General features: G+C 48.6%; 2 protein-coding genes across 2 annotated transcripts; one reads left to right on the plus strand and one right to left on the minus strand.

Moving 5' to 3' along the window:
* The first annotated feature begins 386 nt into the window (after positions 1-386).
* Positions 387-6,230, plus strand: LOC136449404 (uncharacterized). The gene is made up of 2 exons (XM_066449430.1): positions 387-3,200; positions 4,221-6,230. Exon 2 carries the CDS (start codon positions 4,337-4,339, stop codon positions 6,122-6,124), a length of 1,788 nt encoding a protein of 595 aa, XP_066305527.1. The 5' UTR covers positions 387-3,200; positions 4,221-4,336; the 3' UTR covers positions 6,125-6,230.
* Positions 6,231-6,661: 431 nt separating this feature from the next.
* On the minus strand, positions 6,662-10,448 carry LOC136449405 (sodium/calcium exchanger NCL1-like). The gene is made up of 7 exons (XM_066449431.1): positions 10,004-10,448; positions 8,555-8,743; positions 8,173-8,354; positions 7,915-8,060; positions 7,558-7,822; positions 7,167-7,469; positions 6,662-7,062 (listed from the first exon to the last, which is right to left on the minus strand). The coding sequence occupies exons 1-7, from the start codon at positions 10,371-10,373 to the stop codon at positions 6,814-6,816; spliced, it is 1,704 nt and encodes a 567-aa protein (XP_066305528.1). The 5' UTR covers positions 10,374-10,448; the 3' UTR covers positions 6,662-6,813.
* Positions 10,449-20,200: the final 9,752 nt, after the last annotated feature.

The following is a 20,200-nucleotide window of genomic DNA, read 5'->3' on the forward strand; positions in this document are numbered from 1 at the left end:
TCAGTTTGATGCGGGTTCTGTGAATCTTCTGTAAGGGACCCAAAAGATAGTGTGGTAGCTTGAAGAGGCTAGGTCTGGTGAGTTGTCGCTGCGTGTGTTGGTGCTCCCAAGAATTGAGAGCGAATCAGATTAGGTTCTACGTCCATCGTTGGGACTGGATCCCTAATCTTGCGAAGGAAAAGATTAGCGTTGAGCCTAGGCTCTCGGCCGGGTTCAGTGAAAAGCTGACCATGGTAGGCTAGATGATGGGCGATGGCGAGTGGTCCTCTATCCATGGCCTCCTCCGGTCCGGTGGTGAAAGCACGGATCTAGAAAGACTGTTCCTCCTCCCATTCGGTCAGCTTAGGTTCCTATAGGCGCAGGTCCCCAAACCGGTCGGCGATGAAGTTGAACTTGCCGAAGACGATCCTCATGCCAGGCTTCATCTTCTCTAGTTCATCGCCGAAGTCGAAGACGATTCCCATCTGAAACACAAAAACAAATCTGAACACGAAAGACCCCTACCTAGCGCGCCAACTATCGGATTGTTTTGCTCCAGCAATATCTAGCAACGTGATCGCATAGACGGAATAAGATGGTAGCACACGAGACACAGATATTTATACTGGTTCGGGGTGCGGTGCGTGCTAATCCCTACTCCAGTGGTGCGACTGCTCTTGTATTCGTATGCTTAATTACAGGAGCTATTGCTCCTAGCTACGTAGTAGATTGGAATAGGTGGAAGATGGATCCCAAGCCCGAGGTCCCTACCCTCCATTATATAGGCAGGAGAGGTAGGGTTACAGAGAGGGCGATCGGGCTAAGAGATTGAGTTCCTAGTTTGTTACACGATATGCACAACAGATTGATCCTAGCTATCGTCTAGATATACCCACCTTGAATTGCCTTGATCTCCATGTTGGTCGATGGCGTCAGCCCTTGCGGGCCTCCTCCTTAGCGGCTGTTGGGCCGATAGCCTAGCGGTGGTCACATATACGGGCGGTGCAGGTACCCCTGACCCATATATCTGACATAACATGTCGGCAATGTCCATTGAAAAGACTTTGGGAGGCTAGTCCTCCGTGTTAATAAGTTCGCCGCCGGTAGGGGCCAACACAGGGCTGTGTACGCAGATCATGTAAAGACGGTGGCCGTTGGGGCCAAGTGCGGCCATGGCGTCGTCGAACTCCGTCTGCCCATCATCAACGTGGCTGATCATCGAGGATGACGACACGTCGCTCGGGGACACGCTGAACAAGGGTTCGAGCAGGTCGTCGCTCTAGCCGATGACGCGGCCGGACTAGGCGACGCGGAAGCGGTGGAGGCGTAGGTTGTGGAATGGCGCGTCTATAGAGGTACAACCGATGAGGACCGAGCACATCGGGCGGTGGTGGTCAGCGCAGCCGCGGGCTGGCATGCACACGTAGTCCCTACCGGGCACGACGCTCGGGATGCAGGGCGAGCAACTTCTCCGCCAACAGCAGAAGCAACTGAACAGATCGTAGTAGTAATGCTGGTCGCCGTCGTCCCCCACTGCACTACCTCCTCAATCGCCACCGGTAGACGCCACGATCCTTCGATCTGCCATGCCGCACCTTGCTCTGTACCAAATCGATCTGCCCGGCGATATCTGTTCCTAAATAATAAATACAAGGATTCTCAATACTTCCTCGATCTCCACCAAATCGATCATCGGTAGGATAGAACGGCGGCTGCTTAAAATACGAGAGGGTTTAGTATAAAAAAATTACCAGAGTGTTCCCTTTTTTGTTTCTAAAAAAAGTTTCACCTTTTTTTCTCTATTTTGGGCGTTTTTAAAATAGTGCTTTCAGGGCCTTTTTCATTAGATGACAACTTTCCTCCTAGAGTAGAGACTTGATACACGAGAGAGTGAAATTGATCTTAGAGATCATAGCAACTAGCATTGATTAGAAGGCTTGCTTGTGGTGAAGTAGAGCTAGAGTAATTTGCTAACCCACCATCTTATTGTCTAATAAAGATTGCTCCAGTGCTTTAAAGAGATTTTTTATAGACTATTCACCCCCTCTAGCCACTTAGATCCTATAAGCGTGGGGATTAGTGGTTCCAGACCCTCGAGTGGACCACCGGCTCTGCACCTATGGTCTAGCAAATGGCGTATGCGTGGCCGATCTCATCATAGAACCAGCTCTCCCCGCTAGTGGAGCTCACAGGTGTGGGTCTCTGTCGATTTTCCCAGCCATAACCCACCCCTTCATTGGGTATGGACTGGTGGGATATAAGCTCATCTTATCCCTATCCCATATCTGGTTCTTATCCCATTTCAGATATATAAACAAGGGTTATGATATCCACCTTCCCTCGTTTTCCATTCCCACTGTCCTTTTCTCACGATCCAAACGTCACCTAACATTTTCACTGCTCCAGCTAAGGCACACATCCTGTCGTTGTTTCTTCGGGCCTATTTGGCAGGACTTTGGCTCCACAAAAACAACTCTGGCTCTGAGTCCGGCTCCTCTGAAGGAGTACATTTAGGCCAGGCTTAGTGAAGAGTTTCATGGAGTTGTTTCCAAAACAGCCATGTCATGTAGAATAAAATAAAATATGGATGAAACACCCACTCTCAATAGAGAGTTTTATTCTATAGTTTTATAGACAACTAATTTCATGACTCATAGAGAGTTGATAATCGTGCTAAGAGAACTCACTTTTTCTCTCTCCTTTAAAACCTTGCCACATCATGAAAAGCGCTTACGTGACATGAGACTGGCCTCAGAACCGGAGTCTTTGCTATTTTGGTAAAAACAGCTTCTAAGAAGGCTGAAATATCTATAATATATCTGTTTTTTCTTTTTCTTTTTCTTTCCTTTTTTTTTTCTTCTTTTACTTATTTTGTTCTTCCCCTAGCCCATCGCTGTGGGGAGACCGGGGATCCCGCGGCGCACCACGAACTCTTCTTTCTTCACCGCCGCCCCACCGCTCCCGCTCGGACTACCACCACCGCCCCACACCTCCCGTCGCGCCGCCGAGCGACGGCGCGCATCCGCCTCCTCCGCTCGGCCCCTCCCGCCCTGCCTCCCGCGCCATCTCGCCTCTCATCGCCGCCCCGCTTCTCTCCGTCGTTCCTGGCCGCCGGGCTTCTTCTCCATCGCTGGCTACGCGCGTGAGGAGGGAGGAGGAGCTGCAGCGCGTGGGTCGATGGGCAGCGGCGTCCATCCCGCGTGAGAAGGGAGAAGGAGACGGTGAGATCTACTTTTTTTCAGCTCCTCCATCTCTCCCAGCTCTCTCTCAGCGCGTTTTGCGGAGATTCGTCGGTAGCGACGGCGGGGCAGTCCCAGGCTCGGCGGCGGCGTCAGCGGCTCCCCCTCCCGCCTCTCGCCAGTCGCCTCGCGTCCTCGCCAACTGGAGCCAGCAGCCGCTGCTCCACCAAGGCGGTCGCGCCGCTTTGGGAGCGCTTATGCCCCAAAGCGAAGCGTTACCTGTCCGCTTAGCGCTTCAGCAAGCCATGGTTACTGGAAACCATTGTGTTTTCACTTCACCGTTGATGTGCTGACTTCAATCACCAGGAAGCTGATGGTGTCCACTGTCCACCATTGCAAATCTAATCGAACTTAGTCAGTGATGCTATTTTGTTAAATACGTATTTGAGTTCAACTGCATGACCACTTCGTGTGTAGTGAGGTCCTTTGAATTCCTAGAGTTTGTAATTCGGCTGCACATGAACCCTTTCCCAGAGTTTGTTAAACAGTTGATAGCTCGTGATGCTGTCGAGCCCATTGGTTCAATAACAAGGCCCTTGAGCCAGCAATTAACTGGAAAAAAAACATATTTGAGTAGTCCATTCTGCAGGTGTAGCTAAAGATATCATCAGCATACAATGTAGGTTACTAAAGGATAACAAACTATATTGAAGTCACTTATTCTAGGCATGTTGGGTCTCCTGGAGAGGTGGTGCTGTCGAGGCCTAGAGGGAGGCCTTTTGTCTCAACTTTTGATTTCAGGAAACTTAGCCCCCAAATCCATTAGCAAACTGATGATGTTACTACCGGAAACAGTAAACAGGACGTTGAGTTGCTATATAGATACAGTTTCTACACTCCAACACAAAGCAGATGGTCTAAACTAGTAACCAATAGGCAGGACACTAATCTAGTGTTTGTACTCTGCATGAATGATTGGTAGCCATAAACCCATTTCCTTGTATGGAATGAAACCTTCTTTTGTTCCTTTAATGACAACTTACTTTTGTTAATGCTGTGCAGGTCAGTACTTTTGCAGCTAAAGGGATAATTTGCATTTTTTGCTATCAAGTTGTTTGAAAGTTTTATATGATTCAGAGAAAAAACAGATATTCTTCAGCTAGTGGATCTGCTCATTGATGGAAGGCGACCAGATTTTGGTTCAGTCAGAGCAGAACCTTATACCAGGTGCGCAAACTCTTGTCATTGGTCAAGAGTTTGCAGATGTTGACACATGTCGGAGGGCTATCAAGGACATGGCCATTGCTTTGCACTATGAGCTCCGTGTGGTGAAATCTGATCGTAGCCGTTTCATCGCGAAGTGCTCAAAAGAAGGTTGCCCTTGGCGTGTGCACATCGCCAAGTGCCCCGGTGTTCCAACTTTCACTGTCCGGACTTTGCACGGAGAGCACAAATGTGAGGGTGTTCTGAACCTGCATCATCAGCAGGCTACTGTTGGTTGGGTTGCTAGGTCTGTCGAGGCAAGGCTCAGGGATAACCCACAGATTAAGCCAAAGGAGATACTGCAGGATATTCGGGAACAGCATGGGATCGCTGTTTCTTATATGCAGGCATGGCGTGGAAAGGGGAGAAGCATGGCTGCAGTTAATGGTACCCTTGAGGATGGATACCGCCTTCTTCCTGCATATTGTGAGCAGATTGTTAAGACGAATCCTGGTAGCGTTGCAACATATAGAGGTATTGGACCAGGGAATGCCTTCCAGCGGCTGTTTGTCTCGTTTCGTGCATCCATTCATGGTTTCTTAAATGGGTGCAGGCCCCTTCTAGAAATTGACAAGGCTGACTTGAAGGGAAAGTATCTTGGGACATTGCTATGTGCGTCAGCTATTGATGCTGATCACATGATGTTCCCTCTAGCATTTGGTATTGTTGATTCTGAGAGCGATGATAACTGGAACTGGTTTATATCGGAATTGAGGAAGATGCTTGGAGTTAACACAGATAAGATGCCGGTCTTGACTATACTTTCTGAGAGAAAAAGGCAAGTGGTTGAAGCAGTTGGATCTAATTTCCCCTCTGCTTTTCATGGATTTTGCTTGAGATACGTGAGTGAGAATTTCCGTGATGAGTTCAAGAATACTAAACTGCTTAACCTTTTCTGGAGTGCTGTTTATGCTCTCACAGCATCAGAATTTGATGCAAAGGTAAATGAAATGATGCAAGTTCAAGATGTTATGCCATGGTTACAGCGTTTTCCGCCAAACCTGTGGGCAGTTTCTTACTTTCAGGGTATCAGATATGGCCATTTTAGTCTTGGGATAACTGAGATATTATTATATAACTTGTCCCTTGACTGTCATGAACTTCCCATTGTGCAAACCATCGAGCACATCAGGCATCAACTGACTTGCTGGTTTGCTGAACGTCAGAACTTGGCACAGTCATACAATTCGGTTCTTGTTCCGTCAGCTGAGAAACTTATTTCAGAAGCTATCCATGACTCACAATGCTATCAAGTCCTTCGAGCAAACAAGGTGGAGTTTGAGATTGTGTCATCGGAGCGAACAAATATTGTCGACACTCAAGCTAGATCCTGCTCATGCCGCCGATGGCAAATTTACGGCATTCCATGTGCACATGCTGCTGCTGCACTGCTTTCATGTGGTGAAGACCCCTGTCTGTATGCTCATGACTGCTTCAGCGTAATGAAGTACCGAGAAACCTATTCCCAGCCAATATATCCAATTCCGGACAGGAGCCACTGGAACAAATCGTCTCCCGGGTTACAAGGTGTAGTCAGCAAGGCCGATGTGATCCTTAGCCCACCCAATATCCGGAGGCCTCCTGGTCGACCCAAGATGAAGATTCTAAAGATTGAGAGCATGAAGCGTCCGAAACGGATCGTTCAGTGTGGTCGATGTCATCTTCTAGGGCATTCTCAAAAGAAGTGCTCTTTGCGAATCTGATGCATATTCATTGATGTACACTGAACTTTGTTTTATTGACAATTTAGGAATTTCATTCATGCTTCGTATCAGGTGCAGTTAGTCCTCTTATGGAAGTACTTCAGTACTGTATAGCTCTGCCTCTGAAATCATGTCGACGTTGAGCACTGTCTGTCTATACCAAAGTGTCTATAGGCAAACTGCCATTTTTATGATTTTTGCAGTTATGGTTCTATCCTTCTATTTACGATCCAGGACCCCTGATCCAATTTAGAATTCAAGATTTTATTTTCATGACTTCGATTTAAGGACCAATTTGGCAGGGTTTCGACTTCTAAACGGACTTTAGCTCTGGCTCCGCTAGTTTGGATGTCTATGTATGGACCTCAATCCATGTGTATTGGAGTGAAAAAATTATGAAATTTAATCACTAACGCATGTAGACCGAGGTGAATGCATGGACATCAAACGAGGCCAAAAGTGCCACGAGAGTGGAGTGTGGAGCTGAAGAATGCAGCTGTTGTGTGACGAAGTACGTGCTTTGGATACACAAGGAAATAGAGAAAGTAGAACATGATTACATCACATGAGAAAGTCTGGACAGATAGCTTCACAGGAGCAAAATTACAATAATGTCAAGCAGAAACACCGGCGGCTGTTAGAAACCAGGTGTTCCCTTGAACCAATCAGGTCGTGTTCACTCGAGGAGCCTATGACCAGCCAAAGACATAGTCGAGGATGTAGACGATGACCAGCGAGAACGGATAGAGCATGTAGGCGACGAGGCAGGTCCAGAGCGGGAACGTGGTCCGGAAGCTGGTGAAGAGGGCCATGACGACGCAGACCAGCAGGATGATGAGCACCTCCGATGAGAAGTCCCACGTCAGGTTCCTGAAGTAGATGAGCGCCAGGAACACACCGAGGCACAGCGTGTTGTTCATCGTCACGCCGCCATACACCTGCGAATCAAGAAGAAGCGTCGTAAAATGTCTCTTGCAGACGATGCATCAGTCGCCGTGTTTGTCAGTGGTAGTCTGGTACAAGTACAACAACGACCACATACCTCGGAGAAGGTCAGGGAGCAGGATCTCTGCTTCTTCCTGCTGGCGAAGATGACGGCGGAGACGGCCTCGCTGGAGTTGGTCGCAAGCGGTAGGGCGATGAACGAGATGAAGAAGGACGGGATGTGCGTGGCGTTCGAGAAGTTGTGGACGGCATCCACGAGTGGGTCGGCGAACGTGGCCGCGATGGCGGCACCCAATAGCAGCAGCGCCACAGCCTTGGTGATGCACCACCCGGGGTTCTCCACGCTCTCCACCGCCTCATCGGACCTGTCAATCAGCTGGTCGTGCTCCTGCCGTGTCCTCTGCATGATTCCATCCAATTCCATTCGCATCAGTGCTCTGCCGTGCCCAATTCCTAAGCTACTGGAGGCTGCAGGGCGAACAGATTACCTCATGGTATTCATTGAACTTGCTGGAGAAGGCGCCGCCCACGGGCATGTTGCGCTTGGCCTCGTTGAGCCATTTCTTCATCCCCTGCACAAACTCCTCCTCCTCAACGATATCATTGCGGGACGTATCAAAGTCGGCCATGACCTTGTCGACCGCATCCGTCCTGTCAAATTCAACCTCATCGAAGTTGATACCGACGATGAGAGCGTGGAGCTCGGCACGGGACAGGGAGCGGCTCTTGTCCATGTCGATCTTGTGGAACAGCCTGCGTGTCAGCACAAGACAAGGTTCATGACATTTGCATGAAACATTTTGCTCCTAACTACCGTATACAACAAGGTGTTCAGAGGATCACACTTTCTGATGACGTCTTCATTGGGTGTGCCATCATCGTTTAGCAGACGACCAAGTGACTGCATTTGGGCGTGCTTCAGAATCCCAGAGATCACGTGCTTGTGCTTCGCATATGCAAGCTTCCTCCTCTGAATCCAAGGCTGGAAAACCTGGTGCATGATTTGAGGATCCAATTTCACGGTCAAAGTTACCCTCATAATCTAGAACTGTCAATCCTGTTACCGTCTCAGGAGGCTAATTGCCAGAATGTATTTTATTTACCTGGTACAGACAGTAGGAAAGCACGAGCAAGAATGACACGATAAGGGCCAGGAACATAGCTAGGCGCTGCCCGTGGTGGGTCTTCAACATCTTTGGGAACTGTGCGATGATGAAGGGGATAACAGATAGCCCCATGATCCGCGCTGCATAGCTGGTCTGCACATCGGTTGTAATACCAGTGCCTGCCACCAATTTTGCTAGTCACTAAAAAAGGAAGCAAAACTAAACACAATTCTTTGAGGATTGGTGATTGACTATTTAGTTGTTATCTTTCGAAATGAACAACTGGTTTGTGGTTCACTGGCCTACTTCAAAATTACATGATAAACAACCATTAGACGGTCTCCATTCAAAACACTTTGCATAAGAGAAAGCATTATACCAGTCAAGCTGAAGCCCTTGGTGTCTGTTCCATCAACTGCCTCACGGTTTGGCCCAAGATCACACTTGCCAACAACGACACAGGTTCCCCAAAGCAGGGTGAGGAGGAAGACGGTGGAACCAGCAAGCAGCCCCATTCCGATATGTACCTGACTCTGTGCCTCCTCTTTACTCCCGGACAGGCCAGATACTGTAACGTGATCAACAAACAGATCAGGATAAACCTATTTTCGGGATAAACAGTAAACATATCAGAATTGTAGTTGGACGTGCAAGCACAGTGTGAATATACAACATTAGTTTCATGATTCAGTATATTGATGAAGAGAAATATGCTTGATCAATTGCAATAAACAAATTGAATTTTGCATCATACTATCACAGAAACAAAAACACATAGTAATTTACAAACATTTCTCCTACCACATTAGATTTTTCTTTTTTAAAGTGGCTCCAGGAGTAACAAACCATTTTGTTAACAGAGTAGGATGAAAATAAATATAACGAGTTTGTAGGCTACTGAGGTGTTCAAACCAGAATAATGATCTGATCACATGCGGTTGTTCTACAGCACAATAGTAAGGTGCAATGTCATATCCATAATTAAGTCTATGTCGGCATAAGGTGCTATGACATATCCATAATTAAGTCTATGCAGGCATAAGGTGCTATGACATATCCATAATTTAATTATGTAGGCCCATGCCACATTGGTAGACTGCGATACGTAGATGGCAGATCGCATCGAGATCTGATCTACTGTGTTAGTATTATGATAACATCAGAAACTGCATCCGACTGTAGCAACGAAGTCGTACTCTTTTCTGAGTAAAGAGTAGTACATAACCTTCCCCAGATACAATTTCACAGCACAGGAAGCCTATGATTTCGTAAATACACACGTAATGCTTGCTGTAGTAAATAAAAAAAGGTCAATTATGCAAGGCAAATAAAAGTGAAAGGAAAGGGTTAAAGGTCAAAAGGCTTTAATGGAACTTTTAAAAAGCTAAAAACTAAACCAACTGATGAATTTCAGAAAAAAGCAGAGCGGTGGCCAGGCTTTATCCCTGGAAAAATCAAAGGCTCCATAAAAAGTAATAACCCAAAAGCTTACACTCTGACCCAGACATCCAGTAAGAAAGCAAATTAGACTGCTAGAAACATCAGATCTGAAGCAAAACAAATAGGAGTAACAGAAAAAGCGTTAAAAAATGAAAGCGAAAGGATGTTTTGAATTCCCTCACTACGATTACTTTTGCCCTGCCAATCGCAAGAGCAGTTCAACGATCCTTTCTAAGTTGAAGTGCGAACAAAGCAAGCTCGGTGGAAACTAACGCTAGACTCGAGCCATGAGCTAGCTAGGAGCAGGCAACCGAATGCTTGGCGATTCATCAAAGCAAAGCACAGAATGAGGCAAGCAAAGCGAAGGAAGGCGAGGAGGAGAGCGAACCGAGGACGAGGAGCGCGTCGGGGAGGGCGCCGAGGATGGGGAGGAGGAGGCCGCCGACGAGGCCGGGCCCCATGATCTCGAGCAGCAGCTCGCTCCCCGCCGATAGGTACGTGGCCGCCTTGTACATGAGGAACCCGTAGGTCAGCACCAGGAAGAGGTTGCCGAGCACGGTGGTGGTGCAGGGGAGGAAGCCGTAGGACTGCTCGCACTTCTCCTCGGCCGGCGGGGAGCCCGAGAGGCGGATCACCGAGAGGAGCGGCGCGGACGGGGCGCCGTCGGAGATGAGGCGGCCGTACGCGGCGGCCGCCAGGAGGGAGAGCAGGAGCGTGACCAGCGGGAAGCCGCGGCGGTGCTGCCGGCGAGTCGCCATTGCCGCTGCGGTGGTGGTGAACCAGGAACAGGTGGGCTCCTTGCCTCCTCTGGTCTGGTGCGGAGGACGGGGCCGCGTAGCTTTATACGGCCGGATTCTTCTGCGGCCGATGCGGAGGATTGGATTGGATTGGAGTCGCAGTCGGCTGTTGGCTTCGGGAAGGGTAACATTCTTACGCGGTGTCCTACAGTTCCTGTACGCTTTCCGTGTGGGTGTGGCACTTAGATGGCCAATCGCCTAGAGTAATAATGGATAGGGAGAGCGTGAGAGAGATGGATGGCCAATCGGCAAACAAATATCTTGGACGGTGTCCAGCGTACGTGTTCATTTTATGTGCGGTTCGCGGCAAGTAATTTATGGGATACGCATGTCACTCATGTAGACACTTTGTAAATTTTATCCATTTGGTACATTTTAGTTACAAATTAACTTATTATACGTTTTCCCAGTCTATTCTTAGTTTTTTACACCTACATTTATGTTTTACAAGTGTTTGGTTAGAATTTTAGCTTGAACTGTGCATTTAATAAGTTTTTTTCCCTATATTATTAACAGTGGTAATTAATATGCATGAACGCCTTAGCCCTTGAGTTAGCTTTTTTCCTATATTATGAACGGTGGTATAAGTGGATAATCCAGAATCATGTATATGTATTCTAGGATATTGTTTGGTAATTGCATATCTATGTAATTGAGATGTACATTTAGAGGGTTACTTTATATTAAATTTCGTGATCATGTTTTTCCTATATTATTAACAAGGTTTCATTTTGTTTTTTTTTCATACCGTTACTTCATGCTATTTTTTATAATGGTTGGGGTGGTAAACTTTTTAGACAATACAATAAATCAAATATCTATATCGATTATCAGTTATCATTAGAATCTATCAAATTGATGGCATAATGTGTGTTTTTTTTCCATTTAGACTTTCTAGGATTTATACCCATCTCTAACATGTGGCAAAGCGCGTGGCCCGAGCATGCAGTGTGGCGGATAGTCGGGTGGCGCGATAGGCCAAAGGCTCGGGCAAGCATGGCGGGTGTGCGACTTGGGTGGGCGGCACCATAGGATGGCGGTTTGGACGCATGGCACGATAGGCTTAGTTCCGGTGACCGCGCTGTTGAGAGTCACAACCAAGGCGTCAAGTTCATGTGGTCTGATTTCATCCATGGTCATCTCGATTTATTTTGGTTTGCTTCTCTTGCACCTCACTCTAATTGGTCCATGGTGGACACGATTTGGAAATTTCCTGCATATAGGTGTGATCTATTTTTGTTTTTTGGAAATTTATGAATCTATGTTGTTATTACTTTTGTGCCTCTGATGTTGGGTGTTTATACTTTTCCACTACGAATTTATGAATCTGTGTATTGGTTTGTGTCTAATGATTTTGGATGTTTATACCTTTTCCTCTACGTTTGGAACTGGTTTTGGAATTTGGACATGGACTCTGCATGCGATGAACTTGGCTATGATTCACATGGGGGAGGATGGCGTGAGCTAGGGACGAAGTTTCTGAATGGACGAAGAAACCTCTCTCTTTAATAGTATTAGGAAAAGATGTGCATATCGAGACTCCCAAACTATGGGGCTAATATGTTCCTTGTAGCCCAATAGGCATCCTCAAAATCCACAAATCATCAGTTCTTTTGAAAAGGCAAATCAGTTTGGGTTAGACATGGTTTTGGTTAGGGGTATATATGTGAGTATTTCACAATTACCCTTGGCTTGATGGAAGCCCAGAGTCTTTATTTGATCCGGTATATGGGATGTATATCCCATTCCGAAATAATCTATTAATCTGCTATTAAGCCGTTTCATAGCAGTTCCGTCTATCTCTTTATTATGAAAGACCAGGTTGGCCCATTCTGCCATACATAAGTACCCCTTTTTTGGCTGAGTAGGATTCTATCTTAAGTGGAATCACTTATATTTATGGACAAAGGGACAATTTTATTGGAACAAAAGTATTTTTTTTTCATTGGGGAAAAATTCCATGTTCAAACTTCAAATTCAACATTACCCACAGCCTTTACCCTATTTTTCAAACAATGCTATTGTGTGGAGTCCTCGAATTCTCAAGTATGCCTACATAAATGTGTCCGTGGCCCAATGCGAGTGCCTTCACCCCAAACATGATTGGTGATTGGCAGGACGTTTGACAAAAATGACCAATTCAAGTAGTAACAAGAAAAGTGAGTGAGTGTGTGTGTGTGTGTGTGTGTGTGTGTGTGTGTGTGTGTGTAGTCTCGCAAAAAAAGTATATAGATACCCACACACGCTCTCTCTCCTGTGATGTTGGATCGTGCGGCGTTTTCAAAGACCAAAGTTTGTTGTTGTGGATGATTGGAAGGTGATACTTCAACGGTAGTCATTGGCATTGCTAAGTTTGGACATATTGGAACTAGACAATCTCAAAGCCATAGATTGGAAATGAAGAATGTCGTTAGGGGGCTCTAGATTTACTCTAGTGTTTCTTTCTTATGATCCGAAGACTTTGAGGTAAGAGCATCTCCAAAGTTCCCAATAAATCCTCCTAATCTAGGATTTTTTTTGGCAACAATGAAAAAACCCTATCTCAAACAGTTCCCAATATTTCTGTGCTTGGAAAATATTTCCGTACTTGGAAAAATAGACCGACAACGCGTGTATCCATCGACCAATCAAAGGTGGAAGGGCATGGGAAGGATAAAGAGTAGGAAATGGTTTCCTAATTCAAATTACCAAGAGAAAAAAAATATAAAAGTGGTTAGGATAATTTAAAAATAATATATAATTTCTGATGTAAAATTGTCTTCTATATTTTAGGAGTGAATTATTGGGAAACTGTTGGAGATGGTTTTATTTATTCCTTCTAATATTTTTTGGCTAGTTGCAAAACTCCATAGTTTTGGGAAAAAAATTGTTGGGAACTCTTGGAGATGCTCTAATGCAGGCCCTGTTTGGATCCCTCGGTTTTTCCCAATTTTTAAGAATCAGGTTTTTTAAAACCGGATGGGATCCCGACAAACCAGTTTTTGCTGTTAGTTTTTGCTAGATTCTTAAAAACCAGAAACTTGTTGCTACCTAGTTTTTGTCAGTTTCTTGTGACCTATAGAGCACTAAATAAAGTCAGATTCTTAAAAATTGGGGATCTAAATACCCTCACCAGTTTTTGCTCAGAATCTAGATTTTAGAAACTAAAGGGAAAAACTGGTTTTTAAGAATCCGAAACTGATCCATACAAGACCGTAATTATGCTATCATCAGATTAATAAAGTCCCTTCTTCAAGAAAGATTATACGTACCTCGAGCAACAATTCGACCATTTTCAGCTTGTAATTAATTTGCAAAGAAAAAACCAGCCCGTAATTAAACTGCAGGTTGCAGTTATGAAAACGTTAATTGACCCCGTAAGTTAAGATCGTGCGGGCTACATACCAACCCACACGCGATTTATCAACAACTACACGCACGCGGAAAAAGCAAAAAATCGAGCTGCGACAGCAACACCGGCCGCTTGAGTCAATAATGACGCTTTGAGCGTGCCCGGTTGCCGACATCGTGGCAGATGGCACGCTGCCGCTCTCCAACTGCCGCGCCCAACGCTGCCCGGACGCGGCGGATCAGGTCGCGGTCTCGCTGCCCTCTGAATCCTACTGGTGCCCAAGCCCAACGGTGCAGCCGTACCGAGTGGTACTCGGTACTCCCACTTGCATGCCAAGTAGCCGGGCCCACCTGCCTACCATCAGGAACGAAGGAGGGCCCACACCTACTCCATGTCGACTCTGACTGAGGGAGAGGGAGGCGTGTTATCACATCTGAGATCTTATCTTGTGCCACGAATTAAGGGCGCGATCAAGCTAGAGCATCACGGCCACGTGTATGGCGTCACACCCGTGGGGCCACTGGACCAGGTACGTTCGTGCAGTGAGCGTTTGTTGCTGCTGGCAAAATGAATGATTGATTAGGAGTCGGTGATCGATCTCTAGATGCAGAGACGGGTGCTTTTATGATTGTTATGAGATAAAGTATTCATATTTAGAGCATCTCTTGAAAGTTCTAATATTTTTTTTTCTAAAACCATAGAGTTTTCTAGCTCGCCAAAAATTATTAGGAGGAATGAATAAAACCACCTTCAACAGTTTCTAAAATTAGAAGATAATTTTACAACAGGAGTCCTACACTATTTTTAAATTATCCGAGCCACTTTTATATATTATTTCTCTCTTACATTTGCATAAGGAACCGTTTTTTACTCTTTATTTTTTCCCACGCCCTTCCATTGGAAAAAGATTGGGAGGTGGGATTGAGAGCTGGTACAGATGGTTTTTTTTTCTATTTTGCCAAAAATATTAGATTGAGACTATCGGAGATGCTCTTAGCTTCCCAATTGTTCTCAGATTTGCAGTTTTGCGTCTTCAACATATGCGGTTCACCACTTGCTCTTTTTCCAATGGTTTCCCTAGATACGAAAGTGTACGATTTTATCTGTGAAATCTTGTTTTGATGCTCATTTGCTTATCATTAAGCCGAGGCTCGAATGCAACAAAAGTCCTATTTAGTTTGGTCGATAACCCAAATTCTGTAAACCAAAAGCTGGCCACTCGAATACAAACCACAAAACTTACCAAGGTACGATGGGAGTGTGGACCCTCGCCAGTTCGTAATAAGTTACGAAGCGGCAATAGCAGCGGCAGGGGGGACGAATACACCATGGCAAAATCCTTTGTCATCATAGCGCGAGACATCGCCCAAAGCTGGTATAGCAACCTTCCCCCAGGTTCGATAGACTCCTGGGGCAGTCTACACGAAAAATTGTGCAACCACTTCAGAAGGTGTTAGCTCCTCAACAAACAACCTAATGGAACTGTTCACTTGCACTCAAGCCGAGCGAGAACCTCTACAGGATTTCTGGCAGAGGTTCGTTCAACTCAGAGCCTGTCGGTGCAGAAAGTGACCAACAAGTGAATATTTATAGTTTTGCCGTACGTTGTGATCGGAGGTGGCCTAGCACTCAATGACACAGGGTTTATATTGGTTCAGGCAACATGCCCTACGTCCAGTTTGAATCGGTCGGTGACTTTATTCCTGAGCCCAGGTGCTCGAAGTTTGCAGTGGGGTTACAAACGAGAAGGACAAGGATGGGGGTACAAGAGGTTCGGTCGAACTCCTGCCGGAAGGGCCAAGAGTGACGGGAGCCCCACTATGAACTAAGTGTTCGAGCGTGTGCTCGTGGTTCAAACCTAGCGGTTCTGTACTAGTGAACTTGATCGATCTAATGAATCTAGAATGACTTGAATCTAGGATGACTTGAATTTGGGAATGTTAGGAGAAAGTGCATCCCCTTTTATAGATGAAGGGAATGGCCTTACAAGTGAGAGGGAGAGAGTACGTATGCTTCTAATCCTTGTTGCCCACGCCGGCGGGTACAGGATGATGGTAGGCGCCCACAACATTGTTGGATGTCAGATGCACGTGGGAGGTCACGTCGTCTTGTTCAGGTATGACAGATGTCGGTACCTGCTATACTGTTGATGCCCAGAGGCATGTGAGGAGTTTTACCATGTTCTCCTGGTACGGTAAAAGCCGGTGCCCACAATACTGTTGATGCCTAGAGGCATGGGGGGCCTTACCGTGTGGGAGTTAATGGCGCCCATAGTACTATAGGGGAAAACGTCGACGCCTACAACATTATATTAGGCTCTATCGTGCCAGGGAGGTTCCAGAATACTGTTTCCACAGGTGCTCAGGGTATGGACCCTGGTATTGCTGTTTGACTTTGTGCGCCCTGCCTTGCTTTCTCTGGTCGTTCCCTGGTCCCTACCAAGTGGGCATTCCCGGTCGGTTGGTTCCAGTCGGCTCTGATTACGCCAGTCGGAGAAGAGCAGTGAGCAGGGGTTTGGCGCACCCCCGGTCGGAGACACAGGTCAGAGTCAGAAATGGTGTTGGGCCAAGCCCTTCTAGTTGGAGAGGTCGTTCGGAGGTGGGTTGTATACCGAGGCGAGCGCTTTGGTCCGAGAGGTGGGCCGGAGTCAGAATACGGGTGTTGTTACTCCTCGGCCAGACCTTCCGGTCGGTGATTGGATTGCCCTTCTAGCCTGTTCGTTCAAATATTCAGGCAGGCCCATGAGTCGCGCGTTATCTGCTTGGGTCGAAGCTTTGTTGGGAAATTAGCCCACGAGGGCCCCCGGGTTTATGAACCCGACAGGAGCCCCCGAGCCCCCGGGTGATTTGGGCAGAATTATCTAGGGGATTTTTGTCTTGACGGTGGGTGCGCGCGAGCGCACCCATGGGTGTAGCCCCCGAGCCCCTGGACGATTCGAGCAGAATCATCCGGGGGTGTTTGTTAGCGGGTGTGTGTGCGTGCTTTTTAGTCGAGATGGAGTCGTCAACCAAGGCGTCGTTGCGCAGCCGAGGAGGTTAGTTTTGGGATCTGACGAGGTAGAGCTCGTGGATCCTGGCGTCGGTGCGCGCCATGGGTTTGGGTGAGTCGGAGTCGTGGATCCTGGTGTCGGTGCGCGCCGTGGGATCGGGTGAGTCGGAGTCATGGATCCTAGCATCGGTGCGCGCCATGGGATCAGGCGAGTCAGAGTCGTGGATCTTGGCGTCGGTGTGCGCCATGGGATCGGGTGAGTCAGAGTCATGGATCCTGGCGTTGGTGCGTGCCGTGGGATCGGGGTAGTTTTAGTTAGTTGGTTTAGGGATCGAGCGAGCCGAAGCTCGTGGATCCTGATGGGGCTAGTTCGGGGTCGCAGACCCAAGTAGTTTTTGGAGTATGGTTGAAGCATAGCCAGATGATGCAAGTTTAGGGTCGTAGACCTAGGTGTTTGGTGTGCAGTTGAAGTGTAGCCGATGGATGGGGCGAGTTTGGGGTCACAGACCCTGGCCTTGGTGCAGTCCACGCAGCCGAGGTAGTTAGTTAGTTAGTTTTTGAGATCAGACGAGATGGTGCTCGCGGATCCTAGTGTCAGTGCACATCGTGGGATCAGGCGAGTCAGAGTCGTAGATCCTAGTGGGGTGAGTTTAGGGTCGCAGACCCAAGCGTTTTGGTGTCTTGAGCCCCCGAGCCCTGTTGGGCCTTAGTAGGTGTCAGTTTGAGTTGTGTGCGTTATCCCATCCTTGGTTCCTCACAACCGAAGGGACTAAGTTTTGTCGCTTGTCCCGGTCGCTCAGGCTCGAGTGACGCGCTCGGTGAGTTCGCTAACGGGTGTGATCGAGTGGAATCCGGGTCCGTCGTTCATGACAGGGTCGGCATAGCCCTCTTGTGACATTCCACTACTCCTTTACCTGCAACCCAACAAATGCCTAGGTCGTTCCAGAGACCGACCTAGGTGGCCTAATGGCCTCCCCTTGATGGAGATTCTGTGGGCTTGGCAGAGGTTTAGGATCGAACGAGAAGGTTGAGATGACCCTGTCTACCAGACTGGGCAAGGGCCGCACGGGGCTCATCTGCATTGTTCTCCCTTGGCTCTATTTGATGTGGGGCGGCCTCGAGCCCTTCATGGGCCGGCCTTTGAACCCCGGTCGGTCGTTGCTCATGTTGAATGAGGCAACTGCCGCTTCGTGATGCAACACGAAGCGTTGTGATGCATTTCACTGCATGTGCGATGCTTAGTTCCCGAGCCCTCGGGCGGTTCTAGGCCCGAATCATCTAGGGGGATCGGGCATATGGTATGAATGCATGTATGGATGTATAAATGTTTTATAAAGAAATAGTGGGGGCCGGTAGTGTTACCTTGATGACCCGAGTGATCGGGTTTGAAGAGCTCTAGTCAGAAATGTCCGACCGAGACCCATGCTCGTCAGTCGTGACAGAGTCGGCATGGCCTACATGGGGTGTCCCTTTGCTCCTTACCTATCCCTCAATGCATTTTTTGAGTCATTCGATCGGCTTTAGGAAGCCCGATGGTCTCTCCTAACGGAGATCCCATTTTTGGGTTTTTCCATGTCCCACCTAGGGAAGCGGAGGGCCGCCTGCGCGGGGTGACGCTTTAGTTCTTGTGCCCAACGTGCGGTAGTGGTTGGCGTGCAGTTAGTGGTGGGCCATGCCCAGGCCACGTCCCATCTGATCAGGCGTCGTTCCATCGAGCAGGACGCGTCTCATCGGTCAGGGTGCGTCCCATGAATCTTCTTGCAATCCCAGAGCGAGATGTCGGACTGGAGGTCGTCCATCATGAGGGAGTCGGTGTTGAATGCCTTCGCTACGAAGGGGTTTTGGTCACCGAAGGAGGTGGCGCACTAGAGGGCTCTAGGGAGGGAGGAGTTCCCCCAACCTTAGCCTGACGAGGTGGTTTCCTTTCTCGCCTTTCATGAGCGTAGGTTAGGATACCCCACGCACTGGTTCTTGCATGGGCTCCTCAATGAGTGGGGCCTGGAGCTGCAGCACCTTAATCCGATGGGGGTGCTGCACATTACTGGCTTTGTTACCGTCTACGAGGCCTTCCTCGAGATGGAGCCGCACGCGGATTTCTTCCGGTGGCTGTTCTCTGGGCGAGCTTTAACGGTGGGGAATCCGCCCGAGGTCGCGCCGATGGAGGGTTTTGCCCTGCAGAGGAAACCGAGCGTGGGAGGCTCGTATCCCACGTACACCCCCTGTGACTCTAACCAGGGGTGGCACGGGGAGTGGTTTTATATCAAGAATCCGGTGGAGGCATCGTTCCCAGCGTTCACCGGTGGGAGGCCAGAGAAGCAGGATAGTTGGTCGTGGGGTTGTGCCCATTAGGAGAAGAAGAAAGTGGAGATCATCGAGGAGGAGCTCCGGAAGCTCATGAGGCACGGCCTTGATGGAGTGCGGGTGTTCCACACCCTCTACCGCCGTCGGGTTGCTCCATTGGTAGAGAGATCGCGGCCGATGTGGAGGTACGATGGACCGACGGATCTGGACCATGCGTCGCTGGAGGAGCTGCCGAACGATGAGGTCTAGAGTCACCTTGACCGGGTGCTACAGATGAAGCCCAAGGAGAAGGTCGATGGGAAGCCCACACCTTTCAACTCCGCGATTGTGTTAGATTGGTATGCTCCCTTCCCTTTAGTCGGTGCTTCTTCTTCTTCTTTCCTATTTTTTGATTTCGAGTCGCTCATTCCATAGGGACTTGGAGTTTACAAGTCCCGGCCACACCTTCCCAAGGGACCAGAGGGCGTGGCTCGGCAGGCCGCCCAGAAGGAGGCGGCGGATGCCCAGAAGAGGAAGAGAACCAAGGAGGTTCGGTGGAAGCAAGAGAAGGAGCATGAGATCGCTCAGCGTGTGAAGGCCGGGGAAAGAAGGAGCGACGTCGAGTCAGAGCTTGTGTCGGAGGCTCCTACGGAGGTGGATGACATCATTTTCTTCGAGGAGGAGGAAAGCCGGAAGGTCATCGTGACCTTGGCAGAGCGTCATGACCCTGCGGCGATGTCCGCTGGTGATGAGCAGGAGACGAAGAGGCACGCAGTGGCTCCTGTGCCGAGGAAGCGTGCGGCGAGCGCGGACGTCGTCGGTGAACGGGAGGCAAAGCGGACGCGGTCACCGCGCCCTTCGGTGGTGTCGCCGGTCTCGTCCCTACCTGCCACGGATGTGGCCGAACAAGCTGGGCGGTCCGAGCAGTAGGCTGGTACCCGTGCATCACCAGGACCAGTGCTAGTGTGTGACTCACAGCCAGAGGATGCCCCGCCTGCTGCTTCGGTCAGAGTGTCCCGAGCCGAGGGTCACGGTGTCCTGCAGGCCGGGCAGGAGCTGGTTGGGATGACTCTGCCCCTAGCTGAAGTGAGGGGGGCGCGGGTCACAGCCTAGGAGTGGTCCTTGCCCTGCAGGCCCATCGACATCGGGTCTTGCCTTCAGAGTCATGTCGCTTACCTTCCGGTATGTT

This window comes from Miscanthus floridulus, chromosome 5 (assembly GCF_019320115.1).
Source record: "Miscanthus floridulus cultivar M001 chromosome 5, ASM1932011v1, whole genome shotgun sequence".
Lineage (NCBI taxonomy): Eukaryota > Viridiplantae > Streptophyta > Magnoliopsida > Poales > Poaceae > Miscanthus > Miscanthus floridulus.